The sequence below is a fragment of the Lithobates pipiens genome, unplaced genomic scaffold (assembly GCF_037356315.1).
Source record: "Lithobates pipiens isolate NorthernLeopardFrog02 unplaced genomic scaffold, aLitPip1_a1.2 Scaffold_19, whole genome shotgun sequence".
Taxonomy (NCBI): domain Eukaryota; kingdom Metazoa; phylum Chordata; class Amphibia; order Anura; family Ranidae; genus Lithobates; species Lithobates pipiens.
Window position 1 is genome coordinate 44,568,265 of NW_027507764.1, and position 19,000 is coordinate 44,587,264.

Sequence of the window (19,000 nt, forward strand, 5' to 3'; positions counted from 1 at the left end):
GTCCTACACCAGGGTTTAAGGTTCTTGCCCTTTCAGGAAAGGGCCACAGGAGCCCAGGCAGTGCCTCAGCCGTACCTCAATGCACAGTCCTCAACACCTCAGATACCTGCTGGCTATTTCCTGCCCTTTTCCGCCCTCTCTTGCAGGTGGGTTAACTCTTATAAGAACAAAGTACCTGTCCTGTAGTCAGGACTGGAGACTCTTTCCCACCCTAATTCTCTCTGAGCCTCCAAAGTTTGGGTCTCATATAAGGACTTAATAATTATGGGAAAGCTGCAAATCAGCTTTCTGTCTATCAGCTCATCCCTGAACACCTCACCCTGCATGGGTGAGAATCTCTGAGTGTTCCAACTGCACTTTGTTTCATCCCCTTTAAAGTGGAACTCAAGTTCCTTTGTTATATACTGTGAGCAGGCAAGATTTTTTATTGCGAAAGAGAAATGCAATGTCACTTTTGCAATAAACTTCACCTACCTTCCTGCTCTTAGTGATCCCTGGACTGTAAACTGAGTTCTGCTCAGCCATGTACCAGAATGACATCCTGCCATTAGAAATTACAGGACCCTGTACAGCCTACCTGACAGCCCCCCGAATTACTGAAATTACAATTTCTTAAAATTATTTTTCCAATTGTTAAATTTTTTTTACAATTTAAAAAATACTTTTTTACAATTTATTTTTTACATTTCTTAAATGATTGTTTACTTTTTTTTTTTTTTTACAATGCAGTTGGGGGCTTGGATGAAATATCGGCTAATCCCTGACATCTCACCCTTGAGACAGAGAAAGGAATTGAGGACACAGATTCTTCAGTTCCTTTTCCTGTAGCCTCAGTTGCACTGCAGATGAATGACCAGGAGACAGAGGCTCCTGTTCATTCATACACTGAAGCATAGTAAACACAGCTTACTATGCTTAGTTATCAAAGGCCACAGGAGTGATCATTATCGATCACCCACTGTGTCCAATTCAGAAAAGAAAGGGGCATATAAATGACATATTTATTGGTCCCTTCCCCCAATCTCCATCAATCTGTATAACTGCATCAGCTGGCAGGAGAGGAGGAAAGCTGGCAGCCCTGCGGGGGGTGTGAGGGGGTGTGAGGGTTGGCCCAGGCACATAGGGGGTAATCAGATGTGTGGCAACAAAAGAAGGGGATCAATCCGGCGGGGCAGGAGGACAATTGCAGAACGCTGCACTGTAAATAAATGACATATTTATTGGTCCCTTCCCCCAATCTCCATCAATCTGTATACCTGCAGCAGCTGGCAGGACAGAGAAAAGCCAGCAGCTGCTGCAGGGGTGCGAGAGTTGGCCCAGGCACATAGGGGGGTAATCAGATGTGTGGCAACAAAAGAAGGGGATCAGTGCGGTGAGACAGAAGGACAATTACAGAAAGCTTCACTGTGTCTGCGTCTCTCCCTTCAGCGGCCCAGCAGCTAAAAGCTGGCAAAGGGAAAGTGGGAGAAACTGTCTTTTAGCTGCTGGAGGGATAGACACAAACACAGTGCAGCATTCTGTAATTGTCCTCCTGTCCCACCACACTGCTGTCCCCCCTCTGTGCCCAGGACCCCTACAGGAGGCCTGGCGGTACCCCCCTATTGGTGGCCCTGTGAAGGAGTGACATTATCCTGTGCTGGCCAATGAAGATGGCTGAAAACTGACAGCAGTGAGGGACCATTGGGAAGATGAGCATTAACCCTTTAGTTAATAACCCTTTAGTTCCCCTTTTAAAGGGACCACAAACCAAATAATGGAGATACATATCTGCCTTCCAGGACCCATCCCTGGCATGCTGTACAGGTGGCAAATCAATGGATAATTACACCAAAATCCCTAATTTCCTCAGCCCTTTAAATCCCTCAAAAATATTTTCTGAAGCCCCAAAAGACGTATTCCTTCCAGAAATGTTCCTCTCGAAGTGAACGCTAACTGGGAAACGTAGTTATTCCTGTGAAAAAATGACTTCACTTTTGGGGCCTCCGAGGCTCGTAGACAAAAAACATTTCTCCTGCGGCAAAAGATCATCAAACGGAGCCACACAAAAGCTTTTGCGAGATCGGTGGTAATATTTCACTCAAGCGGTCGGTTTGGCAGTGGTTTTAGGCCCTCTATTAACTATGCGCTCATACGCTGGACTGCTGAAGCCATTAAAACACAATATCACTTCATTATTCCAAATGGAACAGAGTGCGTTCGCTCCGCGTACCCCACTCAAGGCGTAGAAACAATGACCGTATTTTTTTTCCCCCCCGGGTTGATTAGCTGCGAGAATAATATTGCAGCAGATAGACACCCCACAGGTACTATATTTTGTCATATTGCATGACTCCTAGGAAGCCTTGGTGTATTGAAGGCTGCGTGTAATAGCCCGGGCAAATTGCGAGCCTGCCTCTTTTAGGGACGCCAATTAGCCCGAACGCCAGGCCGTATATTCAGCTCCCTTTCCATTCTTGTTAAGTGAAACACGCGGCGGAACGGAGGAGTGGAAAACAGATAAAATGTTTTTTTAAAAAGCGCAGAATTTTTTTTTTGTTCCATTTAGAGGTGTGAGAAAAAGTCTGCTTCTATCCACTGCTCGGGTTTCATCGGCAGCAGAGGCGATTTTTAGGGTGGAGGAAGCCAAGGACGGCTGATAGACATTGCTAAAAGTATTTATTGGCTAAAACCTCCCTCTGTCAGGTGGGATAATGGGTTCAATCATTAGCAGATGAGAGGGAGATTAATCCTTCAGCATTCACGTCTTTTCTCAGGCATTATTTTTATACGGCTCGCTGGTTAAGAAAAAAATATGCCACATCCTTCTGGTTAATAATCCAGGATTTTGTTTTTTCATTATTCAGCTTCTTGTTAAAGTGTTAGTACTCTTACTTGTAAGAGAGATTTACTAAAAACCAATGCACACAGAATCTGGTGCAACTGTGCATATTAGCCAATCAGCTTCTAACTTCAGCTTGTACAATTAACCACTTGCCGATCGTGCCATAGCCGAATGACAGCTACAGCGTGGCCGGCTAGTTCTGGGAGCCTGTCATATGGTGGCCTCACGTGATCGTGCCCATTGCGTGCCTGCTGTGGGGCGTGCTCGGTGCGCTCTGTGATCACAGTGGAGGACACTGCGGTTGATAGATTGAGGTAAAGAGCCAATCAGCAGTTCTTTACCATGTGATCAGCTGTGTCCAATCGCAGCTGATCACGAACGGAAATAGAATCCGGTTATCAGCACTCCTTTCCTCATGCTGACAGCAAGAGGAGAGGAGATGAAAGCCAATAAATGGCTTCTCTAAAAAGGACACGTAAACTGATAGTGTCCTGATTATCAGTGCAGTCCCAACAGTGCCCACCAGTGCTGCCAATCAGTGCCACCTATCAATGCCCATCAGTGCTGCATATCAGGGCCACCTACCAGTGCCCATCAGTACCACCTATCAGTGCAATCTATCAGTGTCACCTATCAGTGCTCATCATTGCCGGCTATCAATGCCCATCAGTGCCGTCTATCAGTGCAACCTCATCAGTGCCCACCAGTGCCCACCAGTGCCTCCTCATCAGTGAACACCAGTGCTGCCAATCAGTGCCCTTCAGTGCTTCCTCATCAGTGTCATCTATCAGTGGTGCCTATCAGTGCCACCTATCAATGCCCATCAGCGCTGCATATCAGGGCCACCTACCAGTGGCCATCAGTGCCACCTATCAGTGTCACCTATCAGTGCTCATCATTGCCGCCTATCAATGCCCATCAGTGCCACCTATCAGTGCAACCTCATCAGTGCCCACCAGTGCCTGCTCATCAATGCCCACCAGAGCCGCCTCATCAGTCCCCATTAGCGAAGCCTATATGTGGCCATCACTTCCACCTCATCAGTGCCCATCAGTGAAGCCTATCTGTACCCATCAACACTCCTTAAGTGCCACCTCATCAGTGTCCATCAGTGAAGCCTATCTGTACCCATAAACACTCCTTAAGTACCACCTCATCAGTGCCCATCAGTGAAGCCTATCTGTACCCATGAACGCCCATCAGTGCCACCTTATCAGTGCCCATCAGTGCAGCCTCATTAGTGCACATCAGTGAAGGAGATAAATTTCCCGTTTGCAAAATTTAATAACAATGAAAAAAAAATTTCTTCAAAATTTTCAGTCTTTATTTGTTTATTTAGCAAAAAATAAAAAACAGTGGTGATTAAATAACAACAAAGCTCTAAAAAAGCTCTATTTGTGTGTAAAAGATTATAACAATTCTATGTGTACAGTGTTGCATGACCGCCCAATTGTCATTCAAAGTGTCACAGCGCTGAAAGCTGAAAATTGGCCTGGACAGAAGGGGGGTAAAAGTGGCACGTAGGCAAGTGGTTAAGCTTTCACGATAAGACCTTGTTCACACTGGTGCGACTTGTCATGCGATTTGACAGTTCCAAATTGCATGACAAGTGGCACCTTATTGCTGGAAATGGAACTATTTATATGAACGATTTATATCGCCCTGACCATGCTACTTTTTACAGATTTCATTGCATCTTACTTAGACTTCTGTTAAATGAAGTCGCAAGCTGCAATGAAATCAGCAGTGCAAATCACAGGGCGCCCCCCTGCCCCAAAGCATCCAGCCCCATGTTGACTGCATGCGGCCTGGTACGCTTCAGGAGGGGGGGGGCGCTCACTCATTCCCACCCCTTTTCCTGGCCGGCCGGGCTGCAAGCTCGGATAAAGGTCTGGTATAGATCTAGGGGGGACCCCCACGCTGTTCTTTCAGCGTTGGGGTTCCCCTTAGAATCCATATCAAACCAAAGGGCCTGGTATGCTCTTGGAGGGGGAACCCATGTCGGTTTTTTATTTAAAATTTTGTGTGGAGTTTCCCCTCAAGATCATCAGAGCACAAGTCGCATGCCAAAGTCGGATCAGGCAAGACGGCGATCCGAATTTGATCCGACTTCAATGATAGTCAATGGGCTGAAGTAGGATCAAAGTCGGACCAAAGTAGTACAGGGAGCATTTTCAAAGTTGGACCGAATTGTGTCGGACCAGTTAAGACGGCTCCCATAGGGAAACATTGATTTTCACACGTCATGCGACATGAGCTCCCAATGTCGGAGCGTTTGTCGCACCAGTGTGGACCCGACCTCAAGGGCAAATAAGGCTCTTTTTCTCATAATTATTGTCTTGCAGGGCTGGACTGGGACAGAAATTTGGCCCTGGACTTCATCCAGACCGGCCCACTTACATTTTGAGTGTTTCATCAGCACCCCCTTACATCAAAGTGTCCCATTACCAGCCCCCTTACAACAGAGTGTCCCATCAGCACCCCCGTACATCAGAGTGTCCCATCACCAGCCCCCTTACATCAGAGTGTCCCATCACCAGCCCCCTTACATCAGATTGTCCCATCAGCAGCCCCCTTACATCAGAGTGTCCCATCAGCACCCCCTTACATCAGAGTGTCCCATCAGCAGCCCCCTTACATCAGAGTGTCCCATCAGCATCCCCTTACATCAGAGTGTCCCATGAGCACCCCCTTACATCAGAGTGTCCCATCAGCAGCCCAGTTACATCAGAGTGTCCCATCACCAGCCCCCTTACATCAGAGTGTCCCATCAGCAGCCCCCTTACATCAGAGTGTCCCATCACCAGCCCCCTTACATCAGAGTGTTCCATCACCAGCCCCTTACATCAGAGTGTCCCATCACCAGCCCCCTTACATAAAAGTGTCCCATCAGCACCCCCTTACATCAGAGTGTCCCATCAGCACCCCCTTACATCAGAGTGTCCCATCAGCAGCCCCCTTACATCAGAGTGTCCCATCACCAGCCCCCTTACATCAGAGTGTCCCATCAGCACCCCCTTACATCAGAGTGTCCCATCAGCACCCCCTTACATCAGAGTGTCCCATCAGCAGCCCCCTTACATCAGAGTGTCCCATCAGCAGCCCCCTTACATCAGAGTGTCCCATCAGCAGCCCCCTTACATCAGAGTGTCCCATGAGCACCGCCTTACATCAGAGTGTCCCATCAGAACCCCCTTACATCAGAGTGTCCCATCAGCAGCCCCCTTACATCAGAGTGTCCCATCAGCAGCCCCCTTACATCAGAGTGGCCCACTGAGCCATCGGCCCACCGGGAAACTCCCAGTAGTTCCGATGGCCAGTACATGCCTGTTGTCTTGCAACTATTTATTTATTTATTTATTTATTTGCAGTCCTTTGACAGGTAAATGTAACAAAATTAAACAAAACGCGCTTTTTCTTTCTTTTTCTTTTCCTTTTTTTAACAGTGTTAGTTAAAAGTTGCATTTTATTATAATTTGTCCTGCATTACACAGTTATTTACAAATTAAATATTGTGTTTATTTTATTTTATTTTTTTATGTAAATCATGTAAATATATGTTAAATGTAAAAATAAAACAAACAAAGGTTTAAATAATAATAGTGAATACAGAAAAAAAAACAACAACCTGCAGCTAAAAAATAACTCAATAGATAAGGAGAATAAGGAGTTAGGGCCAGTTCACACCATGGAAACGTTACAGATGTTTTTCTGCATGCGCGTTTTTGACATGTTTTTGATGCGTTCCAGTGTGGTTTTGATCGGTTTTTAACCACTTCCATACCAGACACTTTCCCCCCCTTCCTGCTCAGGACAATTTTTAGCTTTCAGCGCTGTCACACTTTAAATGACAATTGCGCGGTCATGCAACACTGCACCCAAATTACATTTTTATAATTTTCTTCCCACAAATAGACCTTTCTTTTGGTGGTATTTGATCACCACTGCAGTTTTTAATTTTTGCGCTATAAATGAAAAAAGATAGACAATTAAAAGAAGAAAAAAAAATGATGGGCACTGATAGGCGGCACTGATGGCACTGATAGGGAATACTGATGAGGAGCTACTGACAGGCATTACTGATCGGCCCTTTGCTGGGGCACTGACAGGCATTAATGATGGGGCACTCATTGGCACTTTTTTGGGCACTGTTGTGGTCACGGATCGTAATTGTTGTGGGCACTGACAGGTGTTTATTATGGAGATAGGCTGGCAGGTGTTGTCACTGATTGGCAGCTGATGAGCACCTTTTGATGGGGGCAGTGATGATAATCAATGTGCTGATTATCAGCACAGACACCCCCCCCCCCCCCCCCGACACGGAGAGCCGCCGATCGGCTTTCTCTGTCAGTGTGAACCGAGAAAAGCCATTTACCGGCACTTCCTGGTTCACCCGATGTTCAGCTGTGATTGGTCACAGCTGATCATGTGGTAAGAAGCTTCTATCAGAGGCTTCATACCACGATCGGAGTTGCGGTGTGTCAGACTGACACACAGCACCTCCGATCGCTTGCAGGGGCACGTCAGCTGTGTTATCCTGATAAAGTCATATGACATCCGATCAGGATAGCCCAACCACTGTCATTCTGATAATATGGTGGGCAGCAAGTGGTTAATGCAGTCCAGTGCATTTTTTCCCCTCTTTTTTCTTAACCTCAAATAAGGACATGTGCATTTCAGTGCATTTTTGGTGCGTTCCGGTGTGTTCCAGTGCATTTGTGATGGGTTTTACAGTGTTCCAGTACAGTCCAGTGCAGGAAAAATGCAGCATGCTCTACTTTTTATTCTGGAGCTGGAACGCACTGAAACTGCAAGCACTGGTGTGAACTATGCCATTGAAAACAATATAACCTACTTCCCATGCGTTTTTGAAAAAAACGCACTGGACTGCATGTGGTGTGAACTATCCCTTAAATTGGTTGTAAAGGCACAAGCTTTTTTAACCTTCATGCATTCTATGCATAAAGATAAAAAAGTCTGTGTGCAACAGTCCTCCCAGCCCCCCCCCCCCCCAATACTTACCTGAGCCCCCTCTCGATCCAGCAATATCAACAAGAGCCTTGGCGTTCTGAGGACTCACACTCCTTATTAGCTTTTGCCAGCTACTGTCAATCACAGCCAATGAGCCAATCAGGAGACGGAGGGGATGGGGCCAAGCCGCGGTTCTGTGTGTAAATTGACACATAGAGCTGCAGCTTGGGAGCGTGCCAGCAGGAGGAAGGGGCCAGGAGCACCGGTGAGGGACCCTAGAAGAGGAGGATCTGGGCTGCTCTGTGCAAAACCACTTCACAGAGCAGGTATTACATGTTTTTCCCACTGTAAGTGCTATTTTTCCCATTGACCACCAATGTAAGGAGCATTCTTCCCACTGACCATCAATTGTAAGGAGCATTCTTTCAGAACTAACCACAAAATTAGGAATCTTTCATCTCAATGGCCCCCAATGTAAGGATCATTCTCCCCACTGATCACCAATGTCAGGACCATTCTTCCCACTGACCACCAATGTAAGGACCATTCCCCCCACTGATCACCAATGTGAGGAACATTCTTCCCACTGACCACCAATGTAAGGAACATTCTTCCCACTGATCACCAATGTAAGGAACATTCTTCCCACCTATTGGACGAAACATATCGGGCAGAGTTTCTGGTCCATATATATGTATAATTCATTTACTTTGGGACTTTTGCATTATATTGTTACTCTATATGAATTGTTTGCATATTAATGAATTTTGTCGCTACACATCTGTATATGAATTCTTTAGTTCTGTAAAAGTAAAAAGTGATTCTGCACGAATGGTCTGCGGCAAAAAAAATCAATACGAATGAGCTGTGGCAAAAGAAATGCATAGGGTATACACACATGACGAAAAACGTTCTCTTTAGGATGTCGTGTTGAAAAAAGATAAATTACATAAATATGGAAAATGTATGTAAAATAAATAAATTAACCAAGCTCACATAGTGTAAAATCCTGGGTGGTACGTTATTAAAAACACGCTTAAAAAGTTTGCAAGGTAATGGGCATCTCGCTGTCTAGAGAAAACTATGATTCCCAAAAATATAATGCAGGACCGCACGTGCGTGGTGACGCCACGCCTTCCAGGTTCCACCTTGTGTACGTTTCGTCAAAAATGACGTCATCTTCATTGCATGAACTTTATATATTATTCATTTGTGTTACATTAATTTTCCATATTTATGTAATTCACTATCTTTATAATTGTATTTTTATTGATCTTGAATTTATATGGTCATTTATTTACCACTTATCTTACAGAAAAAAAATAATAATTTTGTTTTAGCAGGGGTTCCTCAAGACCTGAAAAGTTTGACAAAGCCTATATTATAGTGTATACTCTTTATATTTTAACAAGATAAATTATAAGGCCACTTGCCAACCTGTCCATAGTAAAAATACATCAATACATGGTCATTAAATAACAGGATTATGGCAGCAGTTAGCTGCCATAACCCTTGTATTTTTTTTAACTATGGCCAATTCTCTTTCAGATAAAAGTGGTCCCACAGGTGTATTCACTGCGGGATCACTTTTTAGAAGCGGCTGGAGGGCCCCCCCCCCCCCCTTCCTCTGCTTCCCGGTCATTCCCGGGCTAACCTAACAGGACGGTAAAGCCTGCAAGCGATCCGATGCGGCTGCTAACTGGGCATGGAGAAAAGTGAGGCCAAGATGGCTGCCACTCATCTCTATGCCCTTGGAGGACCAGAGATGACATCACTTACAGTTCTCAGGCCATAGTAATTCTTTTTTTTTTTTTTTTTTAAAGCGAAAGTTTAAAAAACATTTTTTTTCCTTTTGTTTATAAAGGGAAATGAGAGATTTTGGGTCTTTTTGACCCCAGATCTCTCAATAAAGAGGACCTGTCATCCTTATATCTATTACAAGGGTTATTTAAATTCCTTGTAATAGAAATAAAAGTGATAAAAAATAAAAATAAAATAATAATAAAAATAATAATAATAATAATAATAATAAAAATAAAATGGGACAGTGTAAAATTTTTTAATAAAAAGTGACATAAATAATAATAATAATAAAAATTTAAAGCGCCCCATCCCTCTTTGCTAGTACACAGAAGTGAAAGCACATGTGAGGTGCACAAGCATGTGTAAATGGTGTTTAAAAGGGTTGTATAGCACCCCAAGTGCTCGCACGCAAAAGCGAAACGCATACGTAAGCGGAAGCATGTGTAAACCGTGTTCAAACCACACATGTGAGGTATTGCCTTAGAGCGAGAGCAATTATTCTAGCAGAAGAACTTCTCTGTAACTCTAAACAGGTATCCTGTAAAAAACGTTGAAAGCGTCGCCTATGGAGATTTTTAAGTACCGAAGTTTGGTGCCATTCCACGAGTGTGCGCAATTTTAAAGCATGACATGTCAGGTATCTATTTACTCAATGTAACATAATCTATCGCATTATACAACAAAATTGGGGTAAATCATGTGTTTTTTTTTTATTAATTTTTTTTTTTATTGCGTTTAAAAGACCGATGCGCCTGTGTGACATAAAATATTGCAACGATCGCCATTTTATTCTCTAGGGTCTCTGCTAAAAAAAAAAAAAATATATATATATATATATATATATATATATATATATATATATATATATATATATATATATATATAATGTTTGGGAGTTCTAATAAATTTTCCAGCAAAAAATGCCAATTTAAACTTTTAAGCAAAAAGTTCCAGAAAAGGCCTGGTCTGAAAGTAATAATATGGTTATCGGGGATGTTGTGCCTTAATAAACTCCTATTCCACCATGTGTACTATGATATTAATATTCCCTGCTCCGTACAAAAAAGATGAATTGTACTTCTATTTACACTTTAAATATCTTTTACTTTTTTCATGCTGCCAGTTTTTGTTGCTACATAATGGTGTGCCGCCCTAAACACACATTAACAGATTAAAAGGGGGGCCAATGCTGCAACGGTGCGGGCATGTTTTGCATCGATCGGTGTCAGCGCGTTCTGATCTCTGACACAGCCGTAAATTGAGCGTCTGTTTAAGGCCTGGCACCTGTACAGGAAATAGGACATTCCGCTTACCAACACTTTGACTCTGCGTTCCAAATGGTCTCCCCTATTATCCCGAGGAAGAAAACACTCTGCGATTGAAACCATACTGTTAAACCGCCCTTTCTCATATGTGCAGCCAGATTTTCATCTGGTAACGAGAAGCTTTGTACTTTGCTCTCGCATTAGTGTTTTTTTTTTGTTTTTTTTTGTTTTTGTTTTTTTTAATGGCTTGCTGAATTTTTACCCAGGCTGAAAAAGTAACAGGAATTGCAGGTTTCCAATCGAGGAGAAGTTACACTTTGTCCCTGAAAAATAATTCAGAGGGATATTAGAAACGTATTCTATTAAAAGAACACAAAATCGAGGAAACAATATAAAACATAAAATGTAAACTTTGGGCAATTTTCAGTTTATGATGGAGGCAGACACATAGTTACATAATTAGGATGAAAAAAGACACAAGTTCAACTAATATAGGGAAGGGAAAAAAAACACAAAAAATAAATAAATAAAGAAAGAAAGAAAAATAGTAACATATTTAGGTCGAAAAAAGACACTCCCCAAAAAAATAAAAAATAAAAAATTATATATATATATATAATTTTTAATTTTTTTGGGGAGTGTCTTTTTTAGTCCTAAATATGTTACTATTTTTCTTTCTTTCTTTCTTTCTTTCTTTCTTTATTTATTTTTTGTATTTTTATATATATATATATATATATATATATATATATATATATACTCACTTTTGTTGCCAGCGGTTTAGACATTAATGGCTGTGTGTTGAGTTATTTTGAGGGGACAGCAAATTTACACTGTTATACAAGCTGTACACTCACTACTTTACATTGTAGCAAAGTGTCATTTCTTCAGTGTTGGCAGACTATGACTGGGATACCATTAAAATTCATGTGTGTGTAACGGCAGGTGTCCCAATACTTTTGCCAATATAGTGTACATAATTGATTTATTATTTAAGTGAGGAGAACGGGGAAGCGTGGTGGTTTAAATAAGGCTAATCGGTTGTTACAAGAGTTTATTGAAGGGTTCGCAAATAATTGCGCCAAACCATAAGCGCATCCTCAAACCAAATAGCATAAGGATGTCAGTGTTCAAAACTCTACTTAAGCGTTTCATCACAAGAGGACGTCTTTAAGGGCAAAGGAGGTCTAATGTCCTGCCACTAAGGCTGAATACCAGGCCAGTGTGATAGCAGCTTCTTGCTGCCCCCCAACATTCCTTTTGGCCCATTACCATAATGGGCTGTATTACTGGCCAACAGGAGTGTTCAGGAGGCAGGAAACCTTTTTTGGGTAACCCTTCAATAAGCTCTTGTAACAACTGATTAGCCCTATTTAAACCACCATGTTTCCCTGTTCTCCCCACATAAATAATAAATCAATTATGTACACTATATTACCAAAAGTATTGGGACACCTGCCTTTACACGCACATGAATTTTAATGGTATCCTAGTCTTAGTCCGTAGGGTTCAATATTGAGTTGGCCCACCCTTTGAAGCTATAACAGCTTCAACTCTTCTGGGAAGGCCGTCCACAAGGTTTAGGAGTGTGTCTATGGGAATGTTTGACCATTCTTCCAGAAACGCATTTGTAAAGGTCAGGCACTGATGTGGACAACAAGGGCTGGCTTGCAGTCTCCGCTCCAATTCATCCCAAATGTGTTCTATCATTCTGATGAGAAAAAGATAAAAAAATTTGGTTCAGATGGTGTGAAGCGTGCAGGCCAGTCAAGTGCCTTCACTCCAAACTCGCTCATCCATGTCTTTATGGACCTTGCTTTGTACACTGGTGCGCTGGTCCTGTGAGTAGGCACTGCTGTGTCACACATTTCACAGAGTCTGCCTTCTGAACTACAGAGGCGCTGAGAGGAGGGGTTTTAGGAGGGGGACTCAGTACAGGAATCACTGCTTCAAGGCAGCAAGGTACCATGTGACATGTAGTCCTTAGAAATGGAGGAGAAGTTGTAAAGCATGCAGGTAATCAGGGCCATTTTTAAGGCAGGGCAAAAGGGGCAGTTGCCCTGGGCCCTATCATTGTTGCGGGGCCCAAAGCAGCTGACTCATACTTGCCAACTATCCTGGTTTAAATTCCCTTGTTCCTTGAGGTTTTAGTCCTGTGCTGTGTCCCAAGATCTCAGTGTGAAGTGCTGCTACTAATGCTGCCCAGCTCTTGCCCTTTTGTTGTGTAAAGATGACTCACCTGCAGACCCTGTGTTTACATGTAAATTACCGGCATTCATATGTAAATAGCGTTGGCCGGCGGCATTGATATGTATATCTTGCCCCCCTGAGGTCATATCCACAGTAATTTCTAGCAGCCAATCAGCAAGCAGAAATCATGTGCTGTAACCTTTAGCAACTAGTCAGTGAGCCGTAATGTGTACTGTAACCTCTAGCAACCAGTCAGTGATCGATAATGATACACTGTAACCTCTGGCAACCAATGGCAATAGCCATTACTGATTTTGAGTCTAGCTGCTATTTATTGTATCAAAGAGCAGGTGGAGAGCGAAACTGCATGGGGGGGGGGGACCCAAAAAAAGTTTTGCCCAGGGTCCAATCAATATTAAAACAGCCCTGCAGGGAATCCAGGACGTCGTAGAAAGAGGCGACCAGCAGACCGGCAGAATTCACAATATGAAAGGTGTTTTTTCAAGCTTATATTGGATTGTCAAATAATAACTATTGTTTGTATTGTTATTGCAATACTGATGTTATAAAATGAAAGTGTGTGCTGTGACCATGGAACTCCTTTAATAACACTTTCCTCTCTTCTGCAGTGTTGCATTCAGAGGCGTGGAGGTGACCACTTACATCTACGTGTGGAACAACTACAGACTGATGGAGCTTCCATGGGACTCTCCTTGGACGTGGTGGTTGACGTTCCTGGGTGTAGACTTTGCTTACTATTGGTTCCATCGGATGGCACACGGTAGGAGATTTTAGAAGATATACCTTGCCCATCCCATGCAACTGCATTAGAAGAATCGTTTAAAGGCCAGTGCTCATAAAACGTAAATTCCAGTTTTTCAGTAGATGATGAAGAGTTCACCCTCCCCTCTTAGATTCTTCTATGTCTCAGGGAGTTTATTGGTGAGATCTCTGTGCTGAGTTCCCGGGTCTGCACACCTGCTGTGTCCATTATGAAGGGCCATGAAATCTCGCCATTCTTGCTGGATTTTAATTTGTTTTAGATTACAGAGAATATAACAGGAAGAGCTGGGACACACACAGGTGGATAGGAAGACCCAAAATTCTCAGGTGGGCATAAGTCGAGAATTATGGCCAAGAAATCTTGCGGTTTGAGTTTCTAAGACATATAAGAAGCCTAGGGGCGGACTGGGCTCAGCAGGCTCAACCTATAGCTCAACCTATAATATTTGGGTGAATCAACATTCCATATTTCAGGCCTATACAATAAAAAAATTGATAATCCTCTGACATTTGAGAAAGTGCTGGAGTTTTGTCATAATGGCCGTCATTTGGGCAAAGTGTGTGCTGGGGGGGGGGGGTTGGTGCATGAGAACTGCTATGGGTACATGTAGACACCTCTAAATTCCTACACTTTATGGCTTCACTTTTATGGGCATCCTTAATTGTACACCAGTGTGAGGGGTGTGTTTGCCCACATGGGATGCACTAAGCAACCAATCAGTGAGCAGTATTACTGTAGAGTAATCTCTAGCAACCAATCAACAAGCAGAAACCATGTGCTGTAACCTCTAGCAACTAATCAGTGAGCTGTAAAGTGTACTGTTACCTCTAGCAACCAGTCAGTGAGCGGTAATGATATGTTGTAACCTCTAGCAACTAATCAGGGAGCTATACTGTGTACTGTAACCTCTAGCAACCAGTGAGCGGTAATATGCTGTAACCTCTGGCAACCAATCTCTATCCAAACTGATACAGTAAACTGATTTTGAGTCTAGCTGCTATGTATTGTATGTCTCAGAGCAGGCAGAGAGTGAAATTGCATGGGGGGGGGGGGGGGGGGAGAACATTTTTGCCCAGGGTCCAATCAATATCAAAGACGGCCCTGGTGGGTTCACTGCTTTTGGGTGTGTGTCCCCAAACACACCCGCACAGATGTAAAATTGGGAGCAGGGGCTGTGTCTGTGCAACATATACATCCCAACAGACAAGAACCGGACTGCCTGCACAAGGGCCCCAAAGAAACAAATTAAGCAACAGATATGAAGTTCAGGTTCTTAGTGGCTATTGGTTTGCATAAAAGGAGATTTCTGTTTAGTATCTCTAATAGTTTGAAGATATTTGTTTCACTGTATGCATATACTGTATATACTGTATATGCATACTGGTATATTTTGAAGCACCTGATTAGAGCCAGAGGCACTAATAGGCTTCAAAATAGGGTGGGCTCAGGGCGCAGAGAGAGTGTCTGATCAGACCCAATTGTGTGACCATAGCGAATAAATTTTTGCTATTTTCACACTAACCTTCCTCCCCGCCAATCAGGAGACCTGACTTCCTGATTGGTCAGAGCCCCAGCCCACCCTACTGGATGCCTGGCGCTTAGGAAGATGAGCAAGGAGACTCATGCTGGAGCGGAGGTTGCCGCTGCTCTGAGAGGCAAGTCCCCTCGGCTGAGTCAGCTCTATCCCCCCCAACGTGCGCGGATCGCGGCTCTGGCACCCCCTCTCAAGTGCCAGAGCCGTGACCCATGCGCTGGAGGGGGGATGCAGCCAGAGCCGCAAAAACCCTGCAAGTGGAGGGGGGGGTCAGTGGGCACAGTGGCTGAATTTGATGGGCAATTGGCTGAATTTGATGGGCACAGGTTGCTGCATTTGATGGGCACAGGTTGCTGCATTTGATGGGCACAGGTGGCTCCATTTGATGGGCAAGTGGCTGCATTTGATGGGAACAGGTGGCTGCATTTGGTGGGCAAGTGGCTGCATTTGATGGGCACAGGTGGCTGCATTTGATGGGCACAGGTGGCTGCATTTGATGGGCACAGGTGGCTGATTTTGATGGGCACAGGTGGCTGCATTTGATGGGCAAGTGGCTGTGTTTGATGGGCACAGGTGGCTGCATTTGATGGGCATGTGGCTGCATTTGATGGGCACAGGTGGCTGCATTTGATGGGCACAGGTGGCTGCGTTTGATGGGCACAGGTGGCTGCGTTTGATGGGCAAGTGGCTGCGTTTGATGGGCACAGGTGGCTGCATTTAATGGGCAAGTGGCTGCAATTGATGGGCACAGGTGGCTGCATTTAATGGGCAAGTGGCTGCATTTGATGGGCACAGGTGGCTGCATATGATGGGCACAAGTGGCTGCATTTGATGGGCACAGGTCGCTGCGTTTGGACACAAGTAGCCGCGTTTGATGGGCACAAGTGGCTGCATATGATGGGTACAGTGGCTGCATATGATGGGCACAAGTGGCTGTGTTTTATGGGGGGGCAGTATTTTTCAGTTTGTCTGCGCCCCCCCCCCCCCAAAAAAAAATTTTGAGCACCAGCCGCCACTTTATATGTATAAATTACTGACAAAAAATGCAGATTTTTCTATTATTTTTTTTACTGAAGAATGCACGGCTCTTGCTTACATGCCTGTGTGCACAGGCACATTACAATCAATGGGCTGTATTTTAGCTCAGTTAAAAAGAAGCTGTACTGAGCTTTATCAAGCTGCAGTGTGCAAGAGGCCTTATTGTTGCTATTATTATTACTATTATTATTATTATATTAATGTTATAATCATTATCACCGTTATTATTATATTATCATTATTATGGGTGGAGTACCCCTTCAGTGGACAGATACGTCAGTCCCGCGGGAATGCGTTACCCCGGTCATAAACAAGCCCGGTGACCTTTGCCTGTGGCCGTGTCGGAGTCTTGTGTCCTCCCTGCTGATTCCCCCCCATGGATATAACCTCCAATCCAAACATTACTTCCTAATTGCCACATTGTTGTTGTCCTCTCGGATCGGATCGTCTTCCATCACATCCACTCCATCCAGCATGTGGAAAACAGCGCTGCTCACATTTCTCCTTAAACCTTGTCAATACAATCCATTTTCTTTTTTTCCATCCCGGATAATGACAGTAACACATGTCCTCCTCATCGAATGGCTTCACCTCCGACTGACACCGGACCGGGCCAATCATAAATGACCTGTGATAAAGTCCGTCGTCTCCTCTTCCCTTCACCATTGCTGGGAACTTTCCCAATCTTTGTCATCCAATTTCTCTTCCTATTTGCATTGCATGTCATCTCCTAGAGAGGAACTTATTTTAGCACTTTTTGCATTTAAATTGGCTGTAAAATACCTCTGCACCCCCCCCCCCCCCCCCCCAAAAAAAAAAAGCTAAACTTCCAGGCAGGGACTTGAACTTGTGTTAAGCTGAGTTGATTTTATTGATGAATGATTTGCCTGACTGTCCATCCAGTTCTGAGATTTACAAAGCTCTGCCACACAGCACAGCCAGACGGCACAACTCAGTTTTTCTCCATTACAGTTATAGTAAACCCTCACTGCTGAGTATGCAGCTTCCTGATCTTTTAATCTTTTGATCTTTTAATCCTTTGCTACATTTCAGCTTAAGCTAGTGCCATGACCGCTTTTCAGGGTGACTCCTTTCTCCTTCAGCATCCTATGGAGCCACCCTTGCATGCTGTGTATCCCTACACTGTGTGCATCAATAGAAACACACAGCCCCATAGCCTAGGATGGCAAGGCACTCACGTGCTCCTCCTTCCTCCTCCTCCTACCTTCTATTTTTTTGGCCCTTCACTGCTCAACCCTCCAATTTACCTTCTATCTCCAAGCTAACTTCTAACTTGGAACTTGCTTTTGAACTTGCTAGAACATTACACTACTCCAGCAAAGGTCAGTTCCCCAGCACAGCCTCCTCCCTCTTTGCACATCATATCCCTCAGAGTGTCCAATTACTGCCTGTGCTGGCCCAGCTCCTCCACTCCTTCCCTCACCTTCCCTGCTTAATTGTTTTATTGTCACTCTGATGTACCAATAAACCAATGAGCAGGAAACATGACAGTCATTGCAAATTATTAATATGGGTTTCCCTATGAAGTCCCCGGGGCAGGAAGTGATGGCAGATCACATTAAAGCGGTTGTATAGTCAATTTTGGGACTTTTACCTACAGGAAAGCCTATAATAAGGCTTACCTGTAGGTAAAAAAAAATATCTCCTAAACCTGTACGGTTTAGGAGATATTCCCCTCGCAATGCGCCGCTGACTGCAGCGGTGCATGCACACAGGGGATTCTCGGCTGAAAGTCCGGCAGATGCCGGACCCTGCCGGAAAGAAATCTCCCATGGGCATGTGCGGGAGTGACGTTATCGCGGCTCCGGCCACTCACAGCGCTGGAGCCGCAGAAGAAACGCTGAGGGAACATGTCAGCTCCCTCGGCATGGATCGGGTCAGATGTCGGGGCCTCGTTCTAAGGTAAGTATTTCATAATGAGCTAGTATGCGGTGCATGCTAGCTCATTATACCTTTTCCTTTGCAGGTGAGTAAAAAAAAAAAAAAAAAACTTCAGCAGGTATACAACCACTTTAATGAGTAATAAGGACAAAGACAACAATACAAATATATATATACATATATATATATATATATATATATAAAATTAATGAATAACTTATATAGTGCTACATATGCAAACTAAATCGCCTCAAGGCGCTTTTGCCGCCAGTGTCCATCTGGGGAAAAGATGATCCGCACTCCGGTGATTGCTCTTAAAAAATGTAGTATTTATTAACACGCCACAGTGACCAAATGCAAATAAGAAAGGTTGACGCGTTTCAGCCTATAAGGCCTTAGTCATAACCACCAGGGTCTTGAGCTTCTTCCTGAAGGACAGATGGTTTTCTTCCGAGAGGATGTCCGTAGGTAGAGCGTTCCATAGCCGTGGTCCTTGGACGGCGAGCCTTCGTTCTCCTTTTAATTTATAATGGGTCTTGGGGATGTGGAGGAGGTTCTGGTTAGTTGACCGGAGGGGGCGACCTGGGGTATAGTGCTTTATTTTGTCACAGAGGTATTGCGAGGGCTTTTCCTTGAGGCAGAGGGTCTTACATGTCCTTCACAGCTAGCCAAAGGAGGGTCTTCAGGGACGG

General features: G+C 44.1%; 1 protein-coding gene across 1 annotated transcript in view; it reads left to right on the forward strand.

The window, feature by feature from the left end:
- The window catches only part of AGMO (alkylglycerol monooxygenase), a 311,710-nt gene that overhangs the window by 17,083 nt on the left and 275,627 nt on the right, over positions 1-19,000 (forward strand). The window contains exon 3 of the mRNA XM_077490703.1: positions 13,680-13,831. Coding sequence (XP_077346829.1) covers positions 13,680-13,831 — 152 coding nt within the window. The remainder of the gene's footprint in view (positions 1-13,679; positions 13,832-19,000) is intronic.